This window comes from Pocillopora damicornis, chromosome 13 (assembly GCF_964200805.1).
Source record: "Pocillopora damicornis chromosome 13, jaPocDami1.2, whole genome shotgun sequence".
Lineage (NCBI taxonomy): Eukaryota > Metazoa > Cnidaria > Anthozoa > Scleractinia > Pocilloporidae > Pocillopora > Pocillopora damicornis.
The window spans coordinates 19,616,805-19,644,195 of NC_142682.1; the positions used below are offsets into that span (position 1 = coordinate 19,616,805).

Genomic DNA, 27,391 nt, shown 5'->3' on the forward strand with positions numbered 1-27,391 from the left:
AGGCCTATACAGCAAAATTCACGCCAATAAGTAATAATTTTAAATAAGCGTGACTGACCTGTAAATTAGCTTTATATAGCTAAGTGTCAGCCACGTTAATAAAGTATGTATGTATGTATGTGTATGTATGTATGTAATAAGCTAATTTTCGAGTCTTCGGATACTTTTTTCAGATCATGACACGACTTCAGCTAAATGCAGCCATTGCAACTAGATTTTGTAGACAACAGCTTCCCAGAGTTAAAGCAGAATGGAAGAAATATATATACATCTGTAGAATGAAAAAAATATGTATACATCTGCAGAATGAAAAAAATGTATATACATCTGCATTAGATGATGAAGAAAGCATTTCTTGTTGAACATTGATACTCTCTTGAAATTGTTAAATCAGGATATGTAAATTATTGAATGGTGCACTTCTCGGACAAAGCAAGCAGAATGAAAAAAAAAATATATATATATATAATTGTGGGTAATTGTAGCAAATGCTGTAGGAATGTAGAGCGAAATACAGTTCAAAATGACTAAAATGAAACATGCATGTATGTATGCATGCATGCATGTATGTATGTAGGTATGTATGTATGCATGTATGCATGCATGCATGCATGTATGTATGTATGTATCGGAGCCCTGAATACAGTCCGATTCTTAATAACAACCACTCTTTCAAATACCCTCCACTTCGTTCAAAATCATTTTGTGTTTACTTCCTAAAAGTCCTTTAGGCGACTGGAAGCTTAGATTTCTTTAGGATTCATTGTATACCTGCCCAGGTATTGGTTCTTCCATTTTTTTCCAACTGAGACTACAATGCCGCAAAACATCACATGTTTTAGATACTTTTCCTTTTCTAGAGTTCAACAACCTACGAAACTTTTCTTTTAATGCAATAACAGTGTAAAACCATCCTACTGGACTTTGCCGCTATCCATATAATTTTTTTTGTCACGGCTGACTCGTTTTTTTAAATGCTTTTCTCTTAAGTGAGCCGTAGCGAAATGGGAATCCATTTTGTAGCTCTCTAGTCGCTTAGTACTTTGGTATTTGTACTAATAGTAATAAATATGCTGTGGTAATCTCCTCCAAGCTAGCGAATCAGCGCCCGCAAAGAGCGCTATTATACAATGAATTATAAATCAACTGATGTTCTTTTCACAGATGCTGCAATCTGACTGGCGACGCTACTCGCTAAGTAGCTTCAGTGATAGACAATCAATAAAGTGAGAAGCCTAACAATTTAGGATTATAAACTTATTGTAATCTCTTTCTTGACTTCAAGCGATTGTGAAAAAAACAACAACAACAACAAAACATGAGCCCGTCTTTTTGTTGAGTTTAAACGACAAATAGATTGATTCAGGGGCCCATTGGTAATGAGCTCCTGATTAATATGAAAACAATAGGATTATTCGTCCTCAATTTCTTTAGCGTGATAGTTGATGTTGGCCACTGGGCTTCGCCCTCAAGCGGTAAAAATCTCGAGCTCATCATCATCTATGATTAGCGAATTCATGCATTTTTTTGACATTTTATCTTACCTTTTCCCTTGTGCCAAGCTTTCGAAAGTCGAGTCAGACATAACTTTGGTGATACGGAAATATATCACCTTAGCGCCAAGTTTACGCCATCGCCGAATAAGTTGATTAACAGAACGTTTAGCGGCATTCGACGTAGGTTGCTTGCCTTGTTCGTTTCCATTGTAGAATTTACGACCTCTGGTCTGTTTGTTCTTCATGCTCCTTCGAGGTAAGCGTTGTGTGACGATCTTAGGCTTACGGTTTTCATACCAAATCACGAAGTACCTCGAAAAACGACACGAACTACTCTTCTGATCTCTCTCTCTCTCTCTCTCTCTCTCTCTCTCTCTGTCAGTTGATATCCATTCATTTTAGACATCAGTATTAAAAACCAATGAAATTCCGCACATACTTCCGCATTGCTTGCGTGACATAAAGATGCGGCGGGCATGGGGCTGAGTGAGCAAGTCTCGTGACTCCGCCTTCGTTGTACTGTCTTGCAAGCTCAACTGAATTCGCGACAGACATCTGAAATTAACTTCGTAAGGAAGATGACGGCTCTTTTCTAATTTAATTACAGATCAGGTAATCGTTTGTAATCGTATGCAGTATGAAAGATGATTCTCGAGTTACCTCTGTGAACGTGCATTGAGTGGGTTGCTCATGCGTTATACACCTGCGAACAGCGTGCGTTTTGCTCACGGGCCGAAGTACTCTAACTCAGTTTTAGGGATTCTTTGGAAGATTTCTTGGATTTCGTCGTTGCTTCATGTTACTTTCTGCCAATTTGACTTTTAACGACTCTCATCTTCAACACAACTCACTTATAATCTATTTTACGGTGTAATTACAAGAGTGTTAACTCAACCAACATTTTGCAGAGTCTAGGGTTGTTAACCAAACGTGAAGCGAAGCTTTTGTTGCTACGTTGTTTTGTCTCTACAGACAAATGAGACAAGCTCGTATTTGACACTGGATCATTATGCAGTCAGTATTTGTGTTTTTAGTCTTTTCCTGCTTCTGTTTGGTAAGTGATATAAGTTTTAATTTCTTTGGCATATTTGTTAAGAAACTTAGTTACATTAAAACATCCATAATTAGTGTGGAAATGAGTGAATTTGTTCAAGAAAGCTCAATCTTCTTCTTTCATCTAGAGATTTGATGAGCACATCAGCTTCTATCACTTAAATGCGATGGGTTTTAAATGGAGAAGAATCTGTCACCAAAATCTATTAATTATTTACGCCTTTGAAACCTTTTGAGCAAGTGGAGAACACAAGCTGCGTGATCTTTAAGTTTTCATCATGATCTAATTTGAAACGCGTCAAATCAAATTTATCTATTGATTTACTTTGTTTGATCGAGATACAGAAATATAAATCTAGTCTTGTACCACACACATGTAATACATCATTTTATTTAAAAAGATCTCTCGAGCCACATTTATTCCTTTCTTAATCTGTTGCCCTTGGCAATTTTTCTCTTTGAGAATTAACTTTTCCCTGAAAGTGTGTGGATGGAAAAAAATAACGAAAATGAAGTCTGCAGACTTTGACGAGGATACTTGTTTTGGAATTGACAAGAGGTTAATGAGAGTTAAGGAAGCTTTTGAAGTTTTCCTTGCAAGTGCTGTTGACATTGAAAGTCTGCAAATTGACATATGAATAATTTCTCTACTAATGTGTTCTGTGCTTCCTTAGTCAAACGGATGAAATTGCACACTTCCTATCACCTTTACAACCCTTTTCTTTAAGAAAAAGTAAACCAAGAAAAATTCAAGTTAAACAGCTGACTTAAATACCTGCAAAATATCAATTGAAATCTTAATTCAGTCTCACAATATTATTTTGAAAGCAGGTGATAAAGACTTTATCTTGCATAAAAACCCACATTTATACCAAATTTCCTTGCCTGTATATTTTGTGTGAAACAATTTGGTGAAGAAAATGATGAGCATTACTGACACAGTCATCCAGACTTTTGTAAAGTCATACATCAGGCTCTCTGACTTCTCTTTTCTTTCAGTCTGTTTTTTTTTTAGTTCTTTTTCCTTTTTACCTGAGTTACCAAAAGACTTACACAAAATGGTTGGCTATGGGAAACAAAAAATTTTATTGGGGTGACTGGCCTACATAAATGGCAAACAATTATTCAGTAGAATGCTTGATGAATAATGAATGAATCTTTAAGGGACCTATTGATTAAAACCACTTATTTAGCAACCTGGTGAGACTTGGCATAAAGCAAACCATGGCTACTAAACACATTTTTCTCCTTTTTCTTCTTGCTAGGAAGTACATCACGTCTTTTGTAAAATCTGTCCTGATGACAAGTATACCATTATCAGCTCAAACGGGACCTTTGTGAAGTGCTTTCCTTGTGACACATGTCATCCTGGTTGGGGATTGTATCCTCTATGTGGAACACAACTTACAAATGAAAGAATGTCTGAAATATCTTGCAAAGTATGCCCTTCAGGCACATTTTCTGCCGAGCTAGACTCCTCCCCTTGTAAAAACTGTCAACAGTGCGCCCCTCATGAGATAGCATCTGCCAGTTGCACCAGGGTATCGGACACAAGTTGCAATAAAACATGTGATAAGGGATACTTCTTTGTTGAGGTCTCTCACAGCTGTCAACAATGTTCATATTGTTGTTTTGACAAAAAAGACGAACCACAGCCAGAATGTATCAAACATGGGTTCAATGCTACTGGTCAATACTGTAGCATTCGATTGGATAAGACTTGCACTCCAGTGCATCCAACTACTAGGACAACCTTGCCAGCAATTGTGACACGTATGACGCAGTACCATGACAAATCAGCCCCTCCTGCTACCAGCGGAAAAGTACCTGGTGATACTACTAAGAGCAGCACTCAGAATACTGCCACAATAGTACTTGGTGTGCTGGCTTCTATATTTGCCGCTGCACTAATTGTTGGATTCTTATGTTGGATAATTAGGAGGAAGAAACAAAGGGGAAAGAGGGGGATTGATTATGGTAATAACAGCGAAGGTGAGTTGTTTTCCAGTCCTTCTAGCAAGAGTAAAGTTAAAAATGTTAGGTTTAAGGTTTTATCAAGAAGCCTTGCTGCTGAAGCTAATCCTAGTTTTAAAGACCAGTTTTGTTATTAATAGTAAATGGCAATTAGGGAAGGCTATCACTTCTCAGTGCTGGATTGATACCAGTCCACCACCTGTTTCTTTCAAGTTTTACAATACCCAGTGACTGTTTAGGGAGTCAGAAAATCATTGTAAGAAAAACATACAGTACCATTTTACATAAGATTACTACATTATAATTACCCTGCAGTAAGGGCTCAAATGCACACCTTTTAAATTGGAGATTAGTTTGCAGATTGCATCTCTAATTTCAAATATATTTAATGCATATTAATAAATGTATGATTCACCCTGAAGGCAAAAAGCAGAAACACAAAGTTATGTGATATGAGGATGTGTTACATGCATTCACCAGTGTACAGAATTGCTGATGTTACCATGAAAATCAGCTGATTAAACTTGCTTTTCAGCAATTTTCTGGCTATTTGTCAGCTCTTCATTTTTGCCTTGTACAGGAAATACAGGAGAGCTTGGTCAATATATCAATCAGCTTTGAAACCTGTTTTTTTTTTCTTTGAATTTAAATAAATTATGTTAATTTATAAACACATGGCATTTTTTTACTAACTGCATTGGTTGACAAACAATCTTGTATATGACGGCTTTGTTTTAATTTTTAAATAATTTGATATTTTCAATTTGTCAGCACTGAAAGACACCAGCTATGCTAGCGAAGGACCCACACTGTCAAATTCCAGTACTGTGGTGCCATTACCATCCCCTATAGTAAAAGCATTACAGATCAACTCAGGTTATGCTCCATCCTCTTCAGAAGATGATGAAGTAGATGACCTGCGTAACCCAAAGGATGAATTACGAAAGAAGCGTATTTTAAAACGACAAATTAGTAAAGAAGCAGGAGGTAATATATATTTATTATTTATCATATGTATATGATATATGTAAAATCTAATGTAAAATATACCCATTTTAAAAGACATCGCAGTTTGAAACTATATATGAAATACATATATAGAAAACCTTTTTTTTCATTAAAAAGTTGACGTAAATTATGGGGACAATTTTCAAAAGGAAATTACTGTCAATAACTGCCATCAGAAAAAACTATTGTTCCTTTGATGCAAATTTGCATGCATCATACATCATGCATCACCTTTTTGATGATAAAAAAAGTTTATATATTTCATTATTTCAAATTGCAAAGATTTTTTGAAAATGGGCATGTGTAGATATATTTGTACATTTCCAAATAAATGGAAAAAGAGCCTTTTTGGTGAAGAAAGAGATCATGTCTATATTCAAAATGTAATTTCAAATTTGCAACATTTTTAAAACAAGTGTATAAAGATACAGATGTATATATCTTTCTATTGATTTTTAATTGTATTTCAAAAGTTTGAAAGAAGTTGATAGAAGTTTTAGTAGTGATGTGAGCATCATTATCCAATAATGCGATGAGGGGGGCATAAAATGTTTCGAAAAACTATAAATTCAGCAGATTGTGTAAAGAGTGATATCAACTTTATGCATCCAGTAATTAAAGTTTCTCATTTGATTTCTTTCACATTGCATATAAGCTAGGGGCACACTTTCAAATAAGTTTCATGCACTCATTAAAGTAATTTTACATTTAATCATAACCATTACAATTTTGTCAGTGTATTAAGTGCTTTATTTTTCACTAATCATTCTGTACAGTTGTAATGGGACAGTGCAATCAGACAGTTGGCTGTAATCAGACTTTGTCTCTACTGGAGATGTTTGTTCTTATTTTCTGTTTCTTCCAGAGATTGTAACAGTTATAATAAATTGTGTCATCCAAATCTGTCTGTAGTCATACTCCTGATTAACAAATCGGATTCTTGCTTTGCAGTCATCTGATTTTGTCAATCACTCACCATTATTACTTCATTTTCTCTTTTGATTTCTGCAAAGATTGAAAAATAACTTTCCTGACAATGTCTTTCTTACACTACTTGACCATCTAATATTAATCAGTGATCACCAATGCAACCAGGTTAAGAGAAAATATAAATTTATCAGCTATGAAGTTCTTTGTTGATTCAAATCTAAACTCTCCTTACTTAAATACATGCAGGGTTTGTAATTTTAATTGCAACTAAAGAAGGGTACTTGATGTTTACATGCACAAGTCAACTCAAATAAATGTGTCAATCATGCATAGTTTTAGATAGAAACATTTGGCAATTAAAATTTGAAATTTATCTTTCTTGAAAACTGTTTCAGCATCAAAGGACAGTGCCAGTGTTTTAGGATCCATAGAGAAAGACAGTGATGAAAATAAAGGGCAAGACAAAAACGGTATTATTAAGTAGTGCTTAGATTTCAGGATAAAATTATATAATTTGGAATTATTCACACTGAAAACAGTGTAGTTATGAAAAATCATAGCTCTTACCTTTCTTTTCATGCTTTTGGAGGGTTTGTTAATAACTCACCTATAATAGGTTAATACTATCGCTCTGACGAAGGGCTAACGCTCGAAACGTCAGCCTTTTTTTTTTTCTTTTTTTTTTTTTTTTTTTTTTTTTTTTACCCTTTATGGTGGCTAATTTGCGTTTTCAACCCAGTTGTTAACACTAAATTACCACCTATAATAGGTTTACTTCAGTCAAAACTGTATTTTGCATTACATCATTATACTATTATAAACAATGTGAAATCATTAATTATTTTAACTGCCCTAAAAATTTAAGATGTTGGTGTAGCAGTGCCTAGGAAATCAAGTCTTGTAAGGAAACTGTCCAAAGGTCATTATCAGCCATTATTAGGAGAGGTATTTATGACAAACTTTGCTTGATGTACATCCACTTCTATAAGATCACTTTCTGCAATTTGCATTAAGTTTCATGTGACCTATAAATTAATAACCTTAAGACTTTACTTACATCAATACAAGTATTTTTTTATCATTCATCTAATGTCAGTAATAACACTGCTTTTTCTGAACACTTGATGCAATTTCATTCCAAAACAAAACACTAAATTTCCTAGCAGTAAATAGATCAGATAATCACTTTAAGTGTGAAAAAGAGAACCAATCAAATTAACTCTTTACATCCTAACCTCAGTATCCATATTCTCTACACTCATCTCCATACAAATCAATTGGTGCTGACAAGGAGAATTTGTTTAAACAATCAAAATTTTCTTTGGGTGTCAAACATTTCTGTTATTTTCATGATATTGATGAATGATTAATAGCAGTATTACTCTAAGGAGAAATCTGATGCACTACTCATTCTGAGATCCAGTGTTCAAATTATTGGTATTCATTTTGTAAATGCTGTGAGTATACACATATATTTAATATGAGCTTTCATGATATATCATATATGTTTTATCTCTTTCAGGATTCAGATGAGCAAGATGGTTGGTATTTTATGTTCCTGCATAATTAATTTTGGTTGGCAGTATGTGGGATTAAATAATTTTTGTTGATAAAATATAAGCAAACACAATTAAGGGCAAAGAATGAGAACAGTCTCATTTAAAAAATGTGGAATATAACTTTTCCATGCAGTTTCATTTTATAGTTCAAGATGGTACCTAGAAAATTTGAAATAGCTCATAAGAAAAGACAAATTTGATGGCTGGACTTTGTATTTCCTTGATAAAGCAATAGAAAAAAAAAACAGGATCACTAGAAAAGTGGGAGGTTGTAGTAAAGAAAGAGAATTATTGATATGATGTACTTTACAAGTTTATTAAATTAAAGGAATCAGATAGTCATGAGACATAGAAGTCTGCCTCAAATAATTTAAGTTGTGCCTTTGGTAAGATTTGTTTATTTTAGATTTATTTCATAAACAGCTCAGTTAAAGTCTGCACAGCAGGTAGCCTTGTGTATTATGAGGATTGAAAGTTACTCTGCAGTCAAAATCTCAATTGCATGCTTTTATTTGAACAGAGATTGTCCAAGAGGGAGTAAGAGGGTCCAGCGTGCCTTCCATAAGATTCAAGGCATCAAAAAGGAAATCATCAGGTGCTGGCACCCCTAACAAGGAAGACTTTCAGGTGGGTGAAATAATAGATAAAATTTTTAGTTTTTAATGCTATGATAACTAACATATAATAATTACCTTTTGAATAGTATAAAAGATGACTTGAGGGGTAAACAGATTTTTAAAATTAAGGTTGGTTATACATGCTTAGCATGAACAGTATCCATGGTAACACTGTTCATTACAGTGTGTAATTTTCAGGTAGATGAGTAAATTTGTTGATCTACTTTACAGTGATAAGTCAATAAATCATTTATTAGTTCTTATTCATAATTAATATTGCTGATGACTCATGAATCAATCAATTAATTGTTCAGACAAAAGTCAGCTTTAGAAACTCTTTATGGTGGCTACTTTACTTTATGAACTCAGTTGATAAAACCAAATTATTTTGTCTAGTACATTGTATGGTTATTTGATAAGTACATAATCTCCTTAATCATGTCACACCCAGTCCATATATTAGTTGGACTTAATCACATGACAAAGAATATCTTGTTGTATTCTACACTGTAAATTGGCCACCTAAAGAGTTTAAAGGCTGATGTTTCAAGCATTAGCCTTTTGTCAGAGCGGAGGGCTGATACTCAAAACATCAGCTATGAACTCAACAGTGGCCAATTTACATTATCAACTCAGTTGATAATACTTAATTACCCTGTTATACTCTTCCACCAATGCAGCATCATACTTTCTTTAGAAACTTACCTCCTTTATTCATTTATATTCTTCTTTGTATGAGGTATGTTGTAAAAATATCATAGTTGTACATCTTTGATAAAGGTTTGTCAATGACTTCCATTTTGGCCACATTACAATCACAAGCTTACAATTTTATTTTTCCAGTATACTCTTATTTTCCACCAATGGTCTTTTATAAAGTTTAGAGAGCCAAGAGCTCTCTTTAATGAGTGCATCTTAAATCAGTAGTGCATACTTCTTCCTGCAATATCAAACTGTTATATCCGGTATAAATGGAAATCAACTTTTTTCACATTGATTGTGATTGAATTTTTTTAGGATCCAAAAGAGGAAGATGATACTAAAAGTAAGAAACTTTTGAATTCTGGTATTTTTTAAATTATTTGTATCATAACCTTTTAAAGGTCTCTTGCCTACCCTCCCCCCCAGAACTAAGTTGCTGGGAGACCTTTCAATGCTTTGCATTTAACCCTTTAACTTCCAGATCATATTTGTAATTCTCCTTACTGTCAACCATACAATTCTTGTAATGTTAGTTCAGAGAATTTAGTATTGGATCAACTTATTATCCCCAAATTGATATTATCTTTATTCTCATCCCTTATCTGGTTGATATTGTATTTATATCATAAGGAAAAATTCTGTCTTGGTCACTCATGGGAGTTAATTTAGGGTTATTAGATAATGAATAAATTACTTTTTTTTTAAGTTGCAGCAAAACCTTTCAAAGTTGAGGTGCAACCCAGACATCAAGAACAGAAAGAAGGTTCACGAGCGGAATTTAAATGCAACATCTCTGGAGAGACAGAAGCACGTTATCAGTGGTTCAAGGATGACTCCAAGATTCAAGGTCAAAGAAACTCTTCCCTTGTTTTGGATCCAGTTAAGGTGGAAGACTTTGGCAATTACAAGTGTGAAGTAAAATATGATGATGGTGACAGTGAGAAGCGTGTGACATCTCTCCCTGCAGAATTAGACGTCATCCCCAGTGATGGAATGAGTGAGTGTCAATTATTTGCTAATTACCATTTATTTTGGGTACCTACATGTACTGTTAATATTATAAGCCACACACAATTTCTTACTTAGGCCCCCAGAAGGAGACAATTTGCACCCCACAGGAAGCAGTGAGGTGGCTGTGAATGTGTGATTTTCAAATCATTTATGCATTTGGGAGCTCAATGCTACTCACCTTCCATAATAATAAATAACTGAGCTATAGAGGACAAATATGTTCACTCGTGACTGAAGTTAAGGTAAACACTTCTATTCAGCGACACAACTTCATTGACAGCTCAACAAGTAATTACCGTTTACGAGCTTCGTTTATATAAAAATGCTCAACATTTCTCATCTTACTCTCTGCCGTCGCTGCCAAATAAAAAGCAGGAAACAATAACGACCCACTGATTTCAGCGTATTTTCCAAGATGGAGAACCAATCATTCCCCAGCTCTCTCCATTAACGCTTACTTCCTGGGGAAATGCCTCGCAGTTTAATTCCCCGTTTCCCCGTGAAATCACGTTGTTAATTTGGGAGCCTAAGCACAAACGTTTTGGAGAGGCCGACGACAGCTGGAAGTTCACTACTGAAACGACGACCTCACGGTCGATGCATTGGCGTCAAAGTGTGCCAGAATTAGTTTTATTCCTCAAAAAACGCATCTGCTTTATTTCTCTACTAATTTTTGAGTGAAACCTTGGCGTGACGCGGTTATTTCTCCGCCCTGCCCGGGAGGTTGGTTGAGGGGGCTTCAATTGAAAAGTGCATTACAAAGTAAATAACTGAACATTCTGGAATATTCTGGGGTATTCTAGAACATTAGTCAACAATGTTTGGTCCAATAGTGTATTTTAATTACGTAACTGCCATCGGCTTATTGACCCATTTCCTTTATTTGAGGAGGAGCACTCAGGAGTTTGTTATATTTGTCAACTAATTGAGATTCTGCCTTATTTCTTCACAATAAGCGTCGCCATGCAATTTAAGTTATTTGAGTAAACATTGCCATTCTCCTTATTTTTCTTTACTTTTAGAGCTCAAATGTCTCACAAATGTAGATTCCAATATTCAAGAGAAGGTTGGAAACCTTCTGACCAAGAAAAAACCGGGAACTCGGACCTGGAAACAACTCGCTGTCAAGTATGCAATGGAGGATCATCTTATAGTTTCTCTTGAAAACAGTCAAGAGACAGCCGGAAGAGAAGTAATCGAGTTCCTAGCAAAGTCATACCCGAAACTTACAGTGTATGAGGTTTGCAAGGAACTTAAAGAAAAAGACATACGGCGTTTGGACATTGTTGAAGTATTGCTAGCTCATCTTTCGGCTCCAATTTCAGGCGGTGACGTACGTCTATAGAGTTTTTTTTACGTGATATTGTTTTAAATGTAATGTTTAAAAAAAGGGTCAGTTGTTGATAGAAGTTCTTAGGTCGCGATCAATTATGGTCTCTTGGAGAGTTAGTGACGCTTTTGAATGCAATGATGCAGTGCATCACATCGACAATTTCAGGGTCTGTGTGACTTATAGATCTTGATCCATAAGCAATAATTAAGTATCAAGGGAGGTTGTATAATTTTAAATGTTCCCTTGAGTAGTTTATTTTTATTGGAACTTGTCAACTGGAAAAGATGTTGACTAAAATTCTTATAGTCCTTTATAGACGAGTAGATAATTTGGAAACGGTTACATAACAAGTGTGTTAGAGTCAACGGACTGCACTGATAGGGAAAATATGGATTACTGTCTCAATTTTTTTCTATATTTTTTGTATTTATAGAGTTTTCAAGTTTTAGCGATTTAGTCATTGTTTACTGAGTAAACCATATTCAGGAAAACTTTCTTATAAAAGATTTCCATCCATACTTGATAACGTGTATTTCAGATTCATAGATGAACAGATGAAAGTATTATACATGCAAAATTACGACTGATTTTTGTATCCAAGCACATTTGTATAAGCTTGCTATGAAAGCACGCGTACATGTTGTCTTCAGCTATCATAAAAATGTTCCTGAATTTTGATGTAAGTTGCATTTTACATAAGCTGGTTGTGGTAGTAATATTGCGGGCAATTTTTAAGATCCAACTGCGGAATTTCGGAATTTCTGTAGATTACCCTTGCAACTGAGTGGTCATTAACGTGTGACGTTGTGTGACGTTGTTGCGTCAAGTTCAGCCATAAACTTACATAGTGTTATCCGGATTTATTTAATAATGTTAGAAACTTTGACATAAATTGACAAATAGGCACACATGATCTACTTTTTGAAATAGCAATTATTTAAGAAGTGAACGTACAGAATTATTGTCAAAAACTTTTGAAGCTGATGTAGATTTTTTCTTTATTACAATTATTTATCGAATATAAACTGCAATCATTCGAATGCATGGAGATTCACCTTCATGACCTTCAGTTCGCATGACAGCAAGGGGTTTGGGACAGAGGCCGCTAATGGTACTATCCATGATCGTTCCCAGTGCCTTTTGAGCTTCAGTATCACTATTGATAGGCGAATCTTTTTGTTATATTTATTCTAATTTGTCGTAGGATTATCGTACTATTTACTCAACACATACTCTTTGTTTAACCAAATCAGGCAATAAAATTGCTGCTATTTTTCTGTATCGTGTGTCTGCCTTTACAATTAAATTAGGAAAACATTAAACTGGAGGAGCTCCACATTCAACGAATAATACTTTGAGCGAGCGTGGAATGATATAATGCAAGGTGAAAGACAAAAGACAACCTTAATCAGTTGTTTTGACTAGGTTGAGGAAAATTAGGGTTGGCTCTATCGAGTTGACTTCATGGGCGTCACAACATGCCTCGACAAGACGTTAACAACATCCATCCGTCTGAGTCCAGACTCCTTAAAGGTCTTACAGATGAAATAAACAGTGATATTAGGCGAAAGGGAGGCCAGACTCTCCAACATAGCTCCTGCTGGGTTTTTTGCGCTTTCTAAAAAGGAGATTTCCTTTTCTCTCATTCCATACCTTCGTGCCACTTGCTTCCATGACGCCAGGCCAGGAAGGCGCTTCTTGTTAAGCAGGTCAATGATGGCTTGTTTTGTCTCCATGTTTGTCTCATGTAAACCTCTAAATCCTATGTAAAGATCAAAATAAAATGAGTGGTTAGAGGTGAGTTTATGTGGGGAGATTTAATGTCTTATATAATGCAAATTTATTCATTTATTTTGGGATTACTTCTTCATCCATTCGGTTATTCATGAATTAACACACAGCATTAGGGATAATTTGAATCGTCTTTCGAATGCCATTTTGATTGCCTTGTTTACATGAAGTCGGTTCGAATTCCTGTTTGGTTGTCACTAAAAAGCCTGAAAAATTATGTTTGCACAAAATAAAAAATTGACAAATGCTTCAGTATGAAAATGGTTTGTTGCTGGTATGACGAGGCGTTTCGTCCGCTCAAAGTCCCTTTCGCAAAGTTGAAGGCGTCAGCATTCTGACCCTCAGTCACAAACAGTGCCCAACTGAACATTCACGAGTAACATTCGTGTAGCAAATGCAAGCCTTCCTTAGTCTCTGCCCTTTTCAGAGGATTTATCTTGTAAATGTTCTCTAACTCCTTTTTCCCTTTTTCTGTTTTCTGTTTCAACGAAAAAACAACAGGAAAAAGTACTTACTCATTCCAGGAGCAGGGAATACATCGACTTCAGCGATATCTGAAGTAACAGATCCACTCTTATCCCACACACGACAAAAGTAACGTCCAAAGTCCTCCATCCTAACTGAGCTCAGCACCAGGTCCGAACGATTGGCCCCAGGGATTTCAATGTCGTCCTTAACCCAACGGTAACGAATATCTGGTAGACCCCGGGTTCGACAACTCAGCACTAATGTTTTCCCTTCCTGCACGGCTTGAGATTGAGGCATTTGAATAATCTCTAAACCTGGATCAATAGAAAAAAAATCAGCAGAAAGTTACCTCACTGACTCACTGATCAGTGCAATGCATTTTAAAAATAGATGCTTGATATTCCAAAACAATACATAGATATATTTAAGTGTCGTCTGACTGAGATTGAAAGTGTTTTTAAAGCAGATGATGTATACGAAACTTTTTCTTGCTGATAAAGCTAGTTCAAAATACAATCATTAACCTCAGTGCCAAGGTGAAAGGATTCAGCGTTTCACTAAAAAGAAAAAATCTCTATGGGGGAAATTATAACAGTTATTACAGGAAGATTTACTCAGAATATTTACACTGATATTTACTAAAATATAACATTTATTGTATTGCTATCATAATTTTCACAAGAATCGTGCACGTTGCTAACTAACACCGAAAATCCAGGACTTACTTGATTCGTCAGGCTCTTCCTCAGACTGGTAACCAGAGCTCGCTCCCAAAGATGTACCCGAAGAGGTCCTGGGTCGAGATGGAGGTTCGACGTCATCTGAATGAAGAAGCAAGGCAAAACAGTGAATATATTCATCAATAACTCTATTCATTTCAGTGCAGTGGTTTTTGTTTCTGAAAGGAAACGAGAGCATCTAACGAAAAGAAACGATTAAACTTTTTTCGTAACGTAACGTTTGATTTTTTTTCTGCTTGATGATTGATAACCTTTAGTTAATAGAAGTCTACAATATATGAACCAAAACTAAATATTGTCGCTTTAACGGTTTAATTTCTCTTTCTGTAAGAGAGTTACCAGACTTTTATGCATGAAATTTATGTCCTAAAGGAGAGGCCACAACCTCCTCTTGCTTGCGCGGCTCTGTGAATACCCCAAGGATTTGTCTAAGGCTCTGCCCAAAGGGAAAGTACAAGGAATAATTGGCTAGTGTTTGAGAAGTTTTGCTACTCATATTTAGCTCATACCCTTCAAGGAATGATTTTCTTAAAACTAAAAATTAATTATCATTAATCTTTTCATCATCAACCTGTCACGTCTCCTTGAAATCGCTCAAGTTCCTTCTCGTTTTTCTTCAACTTTTGTTGCAACGATTCGTTTTCTTTATCCAGCTCATGAACTTTTTCACGCAGCTCCAGGACATAACTCTCTAATGCTTTAATCTCATCGGTCTTTTCCCTGGTCAAACTCTTTAACTGGAGACTTTCATCTTTCCCATCATTTGTTCCATGAACATTTGCGGGCTCTGAACTTTTTCCCAGTTGTCTGTTTTCTTCTTGAAGCTTTTCAATGGTTCTTCGCAAGCCCTTGGAGATTGTCATTTCTCGTTTTAATGTTTCCTTAACACTGCTCAGCTCCTCCAATATAACGTTTGATTTCTGGAATCCATCACTGTCACTTTCTTGTAAGTCGTTCGCTAGTGTTGATTCCTTCAAGACCTTCTCCAGCTGTTGTAACTGATGTAAAGGTTCTCTAGTTCTCGGATTCTTGGGCCTTCCAGTTTGTTGGGGAGCATGCACTTGCATTTCAAAGAGTTTGTTGATCATGTCTGCGAGTTCTTCATACCTTTCATGCCAGTTTTCTAATGAGAGCGTTTTTCTCTGGGTGGCATGTCTCTCTCTGCAGTAAACATATTCAGTTATCAATCATTCATGCCTGCATGTATTAATCTATCCATTAATTCATCATTCACTTGTTTGTTAATTCTTTATTTGTTCGTTAGTTTCTTGCGCCAGAAATCAATTATGAAAGCTAATCTCTGACGAAAACCATCCGCACGGTTACGTAACCTCAATGTAAACATTTTTTAAATTGAATCTTTGTTTAATTTTGGTCATTTTGCAAGCGGAAATGAGGATCCAACTTCACAACTAAACAATTTTTCCCTGAACTTAAACCGCATAGCGCCCCCCAATTAACTCTTTCATTTCTTTGATCTTGACAGAAATTCTCCTTACAATCTGCCACACATTTCGTACAGAGTTAGTTCTAAGAATTTGGTGTGAAATCGAATAATATTCCTCGGTTGATGTTTCTTTATTCCCACCACCTGTTTGCTTTAAAGTGTGTTCACATTGCAAAGAGAAAGTACTTTCTGATCACTATAGGAAGTCAAAGTGTTAAATCCTTACCTTATCTCTGTTGCTTCCTTGTTCACCAATCCTTCATTCTGAATAACGACTTCTAATTGATTATTAAATCCAATTTTTTTGAACTCCTTTTCCAATCTAAACTTGATTGTTTTCGACTCATAGTCTTCCAGAAATAACAACAGACTCATCTCTGAGTGACATTGCAATTCCACCAAGATGGAATGTCCATCTGTGATATTGGTAACTTCAGGATCCACATCGCCGAATAGAGTCCTTTCTAAGGCTCTTTTTATGGCACCCTCCGCGGGCCCCTTACAGACGAGGTAGAAAGCACCTAACGATAATGCACCAAGACTTACAGCTCCCGCTAACCAGGGGTTGTCAATCTTGAGTGAAATAGAAAATCCTGCTCCTGACAGAGACAAATCCATTGCGGCCCTTGTCGCTGTTTCCACAGCTGCGTTGGCGATTACTCCGTCCATCTTATACTTATAGAGACTGCTTGGTCCTGTTCGTGCAGCGATTTTTCACTTGGATTCAATTCTACAAAATTTGCATACATTTTAGACGTTACCATCAGTTCAGCTTTCGCGCTTTTCTCAATGGAGGCAACTTTGAAACAACCCATCCCTGAAAAATTTCGATGTTTACATACTGTGACAAGTTAATTCCGGTGTCACGCAATCATTTAAAGGACTCTGAGAAGAACGTTTAAATGTCTTGGTTGAAATGAAAGAAATTGGACTGCCTTAAAGTGGAATTAATGACCAAACGAATGGTTTTGATCTCAGAGCGGTGAGTAGATTAAGATTTAAAAAGTAGTTGCGGATGAACAACATTGAACTCGATAGCTCTATCCAAGATAGAAATTCAAATTGTACTTTTGCGCTTTCCTGTTTCGTAATGACTTTAGAAACTTTCGTCAGCTTTTCGAGAGATCAATTACATTAATAATTGGCCTTTGAGCATTTCTTTTAGCCTGATTCTCCTGTTTCCGCACCTTAGCGACTATGTAGTTTCCGCCGCCGAGTTAGGTCACTAACCTTTCTCTCATCTCCGCGTTCTTTCTCTATCCAAATGATTTCCTTAGCCAGCTCACCGCGTAGCTCGCGTTCAGAATTATAACGTCAACTCTGACAGACTTAGGCCTGGTGGTAGGCACACCACGGTTATCGTAAGGAAGCGTAATCAGCACTCGAAGAATTACAGAGACTCGAGCGTGAGTCAAGCAACTTGGGTAATTTGAGCTTTGAATAATAAGTTGATGCCCTATCGTGGGAGGGGTAGTACTGGACAAGGGATCTACACAATTTGCAAAATTAATACGCTTTTCTCTCTGGCGCCAGCCAATTTTTTAAAGCAACAATGATTTAAAAAATCCCTTTTCCAATGCAAAGTATCGTAACTACCCCCTTAAAAATTCTTGATGTTTAAGATTACATACAGTCAACACATTCAAACAAGAACTAATTATGAAAATAAATTACTTCTCAGGATCCATGACGACAAACTCTTTTATTTTTGTTGTTGCTGTTGTTGTTCTTGTTGGTGCTATTGTCATTAATATTATTTTTATTGACTCAGAATCTAGACATGCTCTTGTATCTTACCGTTATAGATTGTATGTAGCTGAACCGTGTTTTGTGGAATTCTTATAGCCCCGCTCGCTGGTTCAAACAAATCAAGAGCACTGTATCTTTCGATGTAAAACGATTTAATATACAATTCTCACGTATTCAACGGTCGTAACACAACTATCAACGATCAACGACCAACGATCAACTAACACATTCTAGGTATACAGAGGTTTTTTTCTACTATCCTTGCGTGAGGCAGTATTTTTACATTAATGACATGTACAGTAAAAGTTCCCATTGTAATGTATCTAAATTAAGTGACTATTACAAAATCGCACGTTCTTTCACCTTATTTAGCCTAAGAAAATGCTTGCAGTTACATCATTTCATGTCGTAAATATACTCGGACTTTGTCTACATTATTGTGAAATCTAATGTCACGAAATCTTACTTATTTGCGCTACAAATGTCAATTTCTAATTAATATTTAATCACAAAATAATCAAGTTAAGCGTCACCTATTTCTTTCCCGACACCGTGACTAACTGGGATTCATAAAAATGCGAAGAAACTGAAAATTCTCTGTATAAGTTTTACAGTTAATTCAGGAAAATTCTGTTCACAGGTCACCTCGTTTCTAAAAGCTGACAACTAAGCTTTTCATGAGGATATAAGTACTACCTCACATCAAAGTAACTAGTTTCTCAAAAAAACTTCGCAAAACATATTCAATGCAGGCAAGTGAAACACCTTACAAATTCTCAACCGGTGTGATTTGTGCGAAAAGAACGCTGACCAGCTTGAGTGTCAACTAGTCTATTGTTGTACTTTGTGTAATATATAAATGTGTAAGTGTAATATTTCGAACAAATATCTCTGATTTACCGTTCAAATTTTCGACGAATCGCCGAAGGTTCGTTGAAAAAAAGAGAAAAATTGAGCGCCTCAGTAAATCTCGAAGAGCTGACGAAAAAAACAATCTGAGGCTTTTCAAAACTCGCCGCTAAACTGGCTATGCTGCTCAGTTGAAGTACACTTCAATAAAAATTTTCCCTAGACTACTTCATTCATTACAGTTACACTGAAATGCAAACTTAAATCAACTTAATTAATCCTAACTGAAAGCAATAATTTCTTAACCTTTTCATATTGCTTACGCAAGAAACACTCTTTCGTTAAAGTTATGAACCGGATCAGGTATAGTGATATTAGTTTCTTTGTAAAACGATTTCTTTGCCTCTTCCAAAATGGTCAACAGATCAAGGTCTGAACCCTTTAATCTAATTTCAGTAAGTAGGGCAGAAAGATATCCTTGACTGTAAGGAACAAACAAGCATAACCCATGGAAAGGTAAATGTGCGGTTAATGTCTTGGAAACAGAATATTTTGATTCTGATGCTTTGATTCCAGCTTTTTGGTGAACCAAAAATATAAAAACCTTCGGTCTCCCCGACAGCTGCGGACAATGCAGAGGGCTAAACATACCCATGAGATCTTTAACGTTAAATTCACCCCCTTTAACACTTTCCATTTCCATATTCTCAGTAAGGTTTGACAGTATAAAGCAAACAAAAATTTTTGTATATTCAATTTGGTAATCCCTCGCAGCTATGGACTCTACCACCTTTTCGATGCCATCACTTGGTCTACATGTTGCTTTGTCAACATGATAATCGAGCATTTTGAAAACATGAGCAGTTTCATCCATTTCGCCGACAAGTTCTTCCTGGGTCGTCCTGTTAATGATGATCTGACAAAGACCATTTCCTGATAGAAAGCGCCATCCTGTTAAGTATTCTAAAAAAGGAAAAACTACTAGTAACTTCAGTGCTCTTGCTTCAGTGATAATTGATGGGAAAGAATCACACGAAATCAACTTTTCAATGTTCTACTGAGTGCCATCTCTCATAACCCAAGGGAAATGAGGTTCATAACTACAGCAAAGACCTAATTCTCTTCAAGTATTTATAGAGAGACGAAATAAGCAATTATACTAAACTGGTGACTTGAGTCCATTTCGAGGAAATTACAATGTCAAAAATGTCCATTTTTATGAGAAGTAAATGAAAAAACTGTTGTTTTCCATTCTTTGTATTGTTACATAGCAGCTATCAAAAATGTAGTAATTTGTGTCACTTCATTTTAATGAATTTCAGTCAAGAGATTAAAAACCTCTTGATTTCAATGGTAGCCTTATTTTAAGGGTTTCTTGGAAAAATTCGGAAGTTTATCCAGTTTAGGTAAAAAAGTCTTTCTTTGTTCACTACTGAACGCGAAAGCTGTAATCCTGGCCCAAAGATCTGTGGGTGCGCTACCTTAAGGGATCTCAAATATGCAAAGATGGATGAAGAATTGAACTACGTACCAAATGCACTAAGAGTTAAGGTTGGTCTTCGACCTAAAGACCAACGTCGCCGTAACGAAGGTAATAGTCCATACTTCTCACTTAACACAAACAGAACCTGGCCGAAACTGGCCTCTGTATCAAGGCTCCTCATTTGGAGGCTCAGCATTCTTTCGTCATAATCTTTCTCTAAAATGACAAAGGTTTAGCATATATTACTCTAAGACCGTCGATTAAAAGTAGGTCCGAATTGCGTACATTTGTCTAGCGCGGGATGATGTCTTACGTACTCACATTTATGTGAATGGTGCACGCCTAATCATAAAACAAGAAAAAAGTTATTTCATTTCTGAAGCAAGGTGTTGTAACAATATTGTTAATGCGCTTTCTATTGTTTTTTTAAATTATTATTTTATTTTAAAAACTAACAAGAAGTGTATAGGTCACATTCAGCTTATAAGTTTGCATGGGTTTTCGATCGTGCATTGAATGCGGTGATGACAATTGGGTACTAATTAAATCTAACTTCAGCAGTGGTTAATGGTGTCTCCTGGAAACAGGAACAATTAAAACATTTTTTCTTCTCGAAGTGAACCGTTTACTTCTTGCGAGGGGCTATCGCTTGAAATGTCAGCCTAAATACAAACACAAAGGATCCGTCTGAATTATCGGTGGATTTTAGCCTTTTTCCCTCGAAAAAGCATATTTGTGCGTCCAATTAATTCTGCGAACTACGCCTCAAAAATTTTGGAACAATTATAATGCAGATTGAGAAGGAAAAGGCACTGTGTACTAGGCATAGTACACGGTACGAATTTCGAACCAGAAACAATAATCTTTACTCACTGCCCATCATTAAATATCTAGGATATTCTCCATTCGCTGGTGTACGAAGTCTTCGAGGCGCATTTTCATCATTTCTATCACGTTAGTGGGTATGGAAAATTAAATAAGGAATTTCACTGTATACACTGAAATGTCAGAACTTCTCGAGAGACCTTCAACTAACATTACCTTTGAGACGTCTGGACTCTTGATTAGCCTCTACCAATCTCCTTAACTCAATGTTTTCCTGTTCAATTTTTGAAATCCTCTCTAAAGAAGCTTAGAAAAAAAACCTTTGTTAGTGGAGTCGATATTTAGTATCGAACATTACATATAAATGTTCTCTGGTTTGTCCTATGGGAAATAGGGAATTTGAAATGAAATACAGTCGAGCCTGTATCAGGCGGCATCATATTAAGCGGTCACCCTTCAAAACAGTCGAAATTTTCACCAAATCAACAAAGATATGACAGAGCAACAGAACAGTGGTGACAGTGGTGATCAGTCTTATCAAATCTCCATTTGTCTTTAGGAAAGAAAGCTGTTCGACAGACAGCCTTTTGTTCGACAACAATTTCTGTGGGGTTGGAATTCTCCTCAGAGAACCACTGTAACCTGGCTCTCACTTTTGCAAGCTATGTCTATTGTAGATGATGCGAGGGCATCACGTTTCTTCCTTTAAAAAATGGCGGGAAACACGGAAGTTTCATTGGATGCTCAGACAATAAAAAATGCGTTTCTTAAGGTTTTGCAGCCTTTGTGATTGTTTCCATTGACGAGATGATAAATAGCGAGACGTTGTCCTGCCTGAAGTTATGAGAAAGCCATATGCAGAGAGAAAAGGATGCCTCTTATGGCAATTTGCCAACTGGATAAATGCATTTTAAAATTCCCGCGGAATCTTAACGGTTATATGGCCATAGAACCCGTCCGCCTTGACCAATAGTTATAAATGTAGTAAATTTTTCTCTGAGAATATAAGCTTTCGAAAGGTTTGATCTAAAAAGTAACATGAGCAAAATAATCGCAGTCATTAAAATGCTCAATTATTCTTCCTAAAGTTTCCTTTACCTCTCTCACTTTGAAAATGTTCTTCAATAGCTTTCACTTTTTCCTTCAATTCAACGTTTTCGCGCTCTAACGTTGATATCCTCGCCAGGAGATCTGTTCGTTTCACATAGGAAAAGTAAAGAGCAAAAAAATAAAAAGACTTTTGGGTAAAATTTCAACATAGGATTATACTATGAACAGTGATTAACACTTCATAAAGATTAATCTGATCACCGTAAATTAACACCGATATCTTCAAGACTATACATGAATTATAACATAATGCGGAGAGTATCTAAACAATGTAATAATGTACAATAAAGGGTTCTAGCTGCTCTCTCTTGAGGCCTGAGCATCGGCGCTATACAAATCCACCAACTAACTGCCTCGTAAAAATTTACCTATCTTTGAGGCGGCTGGATACAAGGGATCATGTTAAATATCGTTATCAGTGTTACCTGGCTCGATAGATCCTTCGGAAATAGGCTTTGTGATTGTAGCTTGAAGGACGCTTTGAATGTCGCTCTCGTCTACTGCTCCTTTTAATAATTAAAATTACAGAAACAGAAAAACAAATCAAATGGAAAAGTAGTCAAAACCATTTTTTTTGGTTGGATTCAATTTCGGGTCTAATTCTTCACCTCCCTTTATTTTCTTATTTCACCCAAACTTCACTCACTCGCTAATTGCTGCATCTGATCAAAGACCATCAAGACCCTTGGCTGGCTCTAGATAGTGAAAAATACTTAACTGAGCTTAATTATTTGCAATTCGCTGTCCATATTTCCTTTTCGGTGAAGTGTGCCTTATTGTGATGAATCAATAAAAAACTGTAAAAATGCTTAGACTTCAATGATAGTAAACTCGCAGTAATCACCTGAGCTCGCCTCTAACAGTTTTTTCCCTCTCTCGTACTGATCCTCAGAAATAAAGGTCCTCAGCTTCAGCTCAGTAAGACCAAGTTTCTCCAAAACCTGTTGTGTTATTAGCATTTCCTGGGCGACTGAATTAAGATGACCACTGCGATAATCTTCCCACAATCCTTCATGGACTTGCAATGAACTTCATGCAACTGTTATATGCCAGCTCCCTACCTCATCTTTACGCACTAGAAGATTAAGTGTAACCCTTAAGTATTGGAAGAATAAAGCAACTGATTCTTTAAATGATAAAATTACGGTCCAAGCATCTATGTCTGGTGGATTATTTGGTTCAGGGTTATCAGCTCCCGCTGCTTGTTCCGGCTTAGGTACAAATGGATTATTTGGTACAGGGTCATCAGCTCCCACTGCTTGTCCCGGCTCTGGTAAAAATGGTTCGGATCCAGCGGCTTGATCACGTTCAAGTAGGCTTGTCTGTATATCTGATAGGAAAACAGCAAAATATGAACCCGCATTTGAACTAAAAAAAAGAGCATTATTGGTGTTTGTAAATTTATTTTTAAAGCAAACGTGCGAGATAAAAGTAATTAAATAAGGATCCCCGTGAAAAATGGCAACATTAGATTAACATTTAAGGGAACTGAGGAAAAGGTTTCCTTATTTTTGTCTGATGGGGACTTAAATTTACTCTTTTACTGACCCAAAACCAGAGTTGTTAGAAATTCCACTTTCTCTTTCAGCTGTATCACTTCATTTTTAGTTTCCAGATCTTGCATATACCAGGTCTCTAGCTCTTTAATACGTATTTCTTCATCTGGCGTCAAAGGTTTACCAAGAAGATCGTCAATGCACTTCTTCCATTCATCTCTCTTTGCAGGACTAATATTTGCCGCAATTCGTAACAGAGCTTCACTAATTTCCTTCCAGAGACGAAGAAACTCAGTGTCAGATATTTCCATGCTGTGACGGTGACCATGAATCTCATTTCGATAGTATTTTATTCGCACTAAATCTGCCACCAAAGTGTGGTCGGAGCCGTTCGGTAAATCATCCCATCCTCTCGGTCCAGGGGGAGGGGTCAGGTTGCATATTGTCCTGAGTAACTTGAAGATTAATGTAATGTCAAAATCGTTGGACTTTCCATACATCCCTAGGGATGGGTACAGAAAAGCCCTCTCTGGCTGGGTAAGTCTTGCACCTCTCAGCTGTACCTGTATGGCAGGATCAGCGAGTCTCAAAGGGAGATCAGCTGGTGAGTGAATGGAGTCAAATGTCTCCCGGAAAAGATTCACACCTCCACGCATCAGTAATCGCGTCAGGCGATGAAAATTTGCTTTAGGACCTGTTGATGCTAAGGCTTCTTCCGCCATGTCATAAATACTGGTCCTAAAATCGGAAATGAATATGACAAGCAAGTTGAAAAATGTAGGAAAACCTTAAACAAATTGATAACCATTAAATTAGCTGCGAGAGTTTATAGTGCTTTAACATATATATACACCCGTTTTCAAAAACGTCGCAGGTTGGAAATATACATAAATTATATGTATCTTTTTTTTTTCTCGTCAAAAAGAGACACTTTCATACATATACTATAAATATAGCATGTTTCATACTCTCATAAAACTCGCTAAAATAGGTTATTCAGAAGTGCAAATACTCCTGATTGGTTGAATAAGACTAAAGCTGTCAAAAATGTCAAATCATTCACAATCTGCAGTGGTTTACAAGCGCAAATAATTCGGCAACTCGAATTTAACTTTTTGGCTCGTAGTTTGTAAGTCTAAATACAGAGTCTGCAATGTTCAGTGAAATTCGACCAAGTTGTGGCTCGTGAAAACACGCAAGTTTTTTAACGTGATACTTGGAAAACAAACTGCTCAAGAGGTGTGTTTCATGAATGATCGACAGCCGAATTCACAGGACTATAAAGACTGCTCGGGTGGAAGCGTCCCTAAAACCCGTCTGTTGTGCCCTTCCACTCAGCAAATCAGAAAGTATGGCAGAGTTATCCTTTCCATCAGTACGATGACCAAAGATTGCCACGATGAGCTAGGATCACAGTTCCTCTTACACCGTGATTTGTATAAATTCTTAACAGTTAGGCCAGTTTGGTTTTTTTTTTCCCTTTTTTTCATCATTTCTGTTTTTTTTTTTCTGTTTTGTTTTTGGACACGAAACTACATATACTAGACGAGTGTTTGCTGTGTGCATGTAATGAAAAGACAATCTTAGCGTAAAGACCTTCAAAACTCAGAAAGTCCATTTAGTTTTCTCTTTAGTGATATTGGTCTTTGCTCACGTTATAATTTCGTCAATTACGGCACTTAACATGTTTTCAGACCTTTGTTTGGTTCTTCTGTTGCTACTTGCCGGCCCGACTGTTCAAAAATTTGACTTTCAATTAACGAAAATAAGCTAAAGAGAAGTCCGGGAAATGGTCGGACATTGTACAATTTGGCAGATGGCGTGACAACTTATAGTCCCGCTCCTTGATTTGTACTCTGATAGAAGACGCTCTTTCAACCAATGGCAGCGCACGTTATATCCGAACTTTGTTATAAATCAAACTGAATAAGTTTAAATTTGAACATATATTTTTGCTGCATTAGATGATGAAGATTGGAGTTGAATGTAAATATTTTTTTTTTCAAAAATGAATTAGCTGTAAGGTTAAATATAAATGTATATTATTGAAAGCAAACATTAACCTTCAAAAGAAAGCATTGACATTGATACTCTCTTGAAATTGTTAATTCAGAATATATAAATGATAGAATGGTGCACTCATCTGACTTCTATAACAAGGCAGACAGATTAAGGAAGCAATGAACGGACAGGTACTTATTTCATAATAGAAAAACAAGACAGGACAAGGCAGCTCATTTTCGCTAGTATCACCGAGGTATGATTGATCTACGTAACGCGACCGAAAACTCCTTCGATCTTGTTGTTCCACCATGTAATTATCACCTTCACACTCGCAGAGCACGCACAACTATACAATTAGCATAAGCACGAGCACCGCACTTTGTTTAAATTATAATGATTTCGTAATGAATAAAGGTTGTCAGTTTTGACATGGAACGAAGCAAATAACATTGTAAGGAAGAAGCGTTTTTGAATTCTCTAATTACACTCCATAATGATTGAGACAAAGAAAAAATCAAATTCCGAAACTCAATGCATCTAAATAACAAATATCCATATGCAAATTTATAGTCTAAAGTTTTTGTATAAACATTCTGCAGGTACTTTTTTGAGCCTGGAAGCTCATTTAATGCACCCGCAGAATGTTTATACAAAAACTTTAGACTATAAATTTGCATATGGATATGAGTTTCGGAATTATAGTCTCCTTGCCAGCTTTCGGTGGTCTTCTTTTCCTCTAAATAACTCCACCAAAAATTTTAAATGCTGGGTAACTTTGTCGACTGAAATGATTATCGATCGCGAGTTAAACAGGATTTACACCTACAGGTGAAATTACTCCTGACATTTAACTAAAGCAGGTCAAAGCAGAGCTCTGATTAAATTGTTGTCAAGCTTATCACAATCTCTTATATCCTCCATTCCTTTCATCATTAAAACTGAGATCTTTAAGAAGTAAGGTAGCAACCAATTTGGTAGTTTGAATGAGTAAACTGACCTTAGCGGTGTGAATGTGCTGGTTCCTGGATTTACTGTGGGTTTATAGTGTCCTTCAAATTGTAAGTTCTAAAATACACCGAAATCAAACACCCTTGTAGTAATGGATGATATTTTTCAACTCTCAAGGGCTTGATGTCCATAATTAGTGAAAAATTTAAATCCAATACTTCCGCCCCGCCATGGAGAGAGTAAATTGGAGTGCATCACGGCATAACTAAGGGTCACGTGATATAGGTGTGTTGACTACGGTTTGTAACACTTTCCACTGCTTACCAAGATGAAACTTTGAAGGTCACGCCAAGCTCTTCTCACTTTCCACTTAAGAACATTGGCCACGTGGATTATTCAGGCTGCCTACCGGTCTAGAAATTTTCTACATGAAACAAAGTTGTTTCAAAATTTTGCTTTTCTGTGCGATGCTCATCACAAATTTAAAAAATAGTGAGCGTAAGATTTCTATCGCGTGATCGTTGGCTCGTTCAAAGCTGGAATAGGCTGTCACGTGATAGAGATCAAAAGCAAAAAATCAAATTGAGCAGGACCTGTACAGCAAAATTCACGCCAGTAAGTAATAATTTTAAATAAGCGTGACTGACCTGTAAACTAGCTTTATATAGCTAAGTGTCAGCCACGTTAATAAAGTATGTATGTATTTGTATGTATGTATATAATAAGCTAATTTGCGAGTCTTCGGATACTTTTTTCAGATCATGGCGCGACTTCAGCTAAATGCAACCATTGCAACAA

General features: G+C 36.3%; 2 protein-coding genes and 1 pseudogene across 5 annotated transcripts; 1 reads left to right on the forward strand and 2 right to left on the reverse strand.

Moving 5' to 3' along the window:
- The first annotated feature begins 1,971 nt into the window (after positions 1–1,971).
- LOC113687094 (uncharacterized) lies at positions 1,972–12,964 on the forward strand. Of its 3 annotated transcripts, none has more exons than XM_089191511.1 (11): positions 1,972–2,108; positions 2,469–2,550; positions 3,815–4,541; positions 5,295–5,510; positions 6,857–6,931; positions 7,327–7,406; positions 7,984–8,002; positions 8,541–8,647; positions 9,655–9,682; positions 10,046–10,336; positions 11,373–12,964. In XM_089191511.1, the coding sequence occupies exons 2-11, from the start codon at positions 2,506–2,508 to the stop codon at positions 11,693–11,695; spliced, it is 1,911 nt and encodes a 636-aa protein (XP_089047637.1). In that variant the 5' UTR covers positions 1,972–2,108; positions 2,469–2,505; the 3' UTR covers positions 11,696–12,964. The 3 variants fall into 3 exon arrangements, with proteins under 3 accessions (XP_089047637.1, XP_089047639.1, XP_089047638.1); XM_089191513.1 differs by having other exon boundaries at positions 10,052–10,336; XM_089191512.1 differs by lacking the exon at positions 1,972–2,108 and having other exon boundaries at positions 2,395–2,550.
- LOC113687075 (uncharacterized) lies at positions 12,855–17,560 on the reverse strand. The gene is made up of 6 exons (XM_089191514.1): positions 17,360–17,560; positions 16,356–16,859; positions 15,254–15,843; positions 14,668–14,763; positions 13,990–14,256; positions 12,855–13,445 (listed from the first exon to the last, which is right to left on the reverse strand). The coding sequence occupies exons 2-6, from the start codon at positions 16,796–16,798 to the stop codon at positions 13,132–13,134; spliced, it is 1,710 nt and encodes a 569-aa protein (XP_089047640.1). The 5' UTR covers positions 16,799–16,859; positions 17,360–17,560; the 3' UTR covers positions 12,855–13,131.
- A 1,334-nt stretch (positions 17,561–18,894) lies between these two features.
- Positions 18,895–24,496, reverse strand: LOC149035852 (uncharacterized; annotated as a pseudogene). The gene is made up of 7 exons (XR_016182253.1): positions 23,694–24,496; positions 22,990–23,475; positions 22,571–22,651; positions 22,134–22,226; positions 21,252–21,341; positions 20,259–20,426; positions 18,895–19,690 (listed from the first exon to the last, which is right to left on the reverse strand). The product of XR_016182253.1 is annotated as an uncharacterized LOC149035852 (transcript).
- Positions 24,497–27,391: the final 2,895 nt, after the last annotated feature.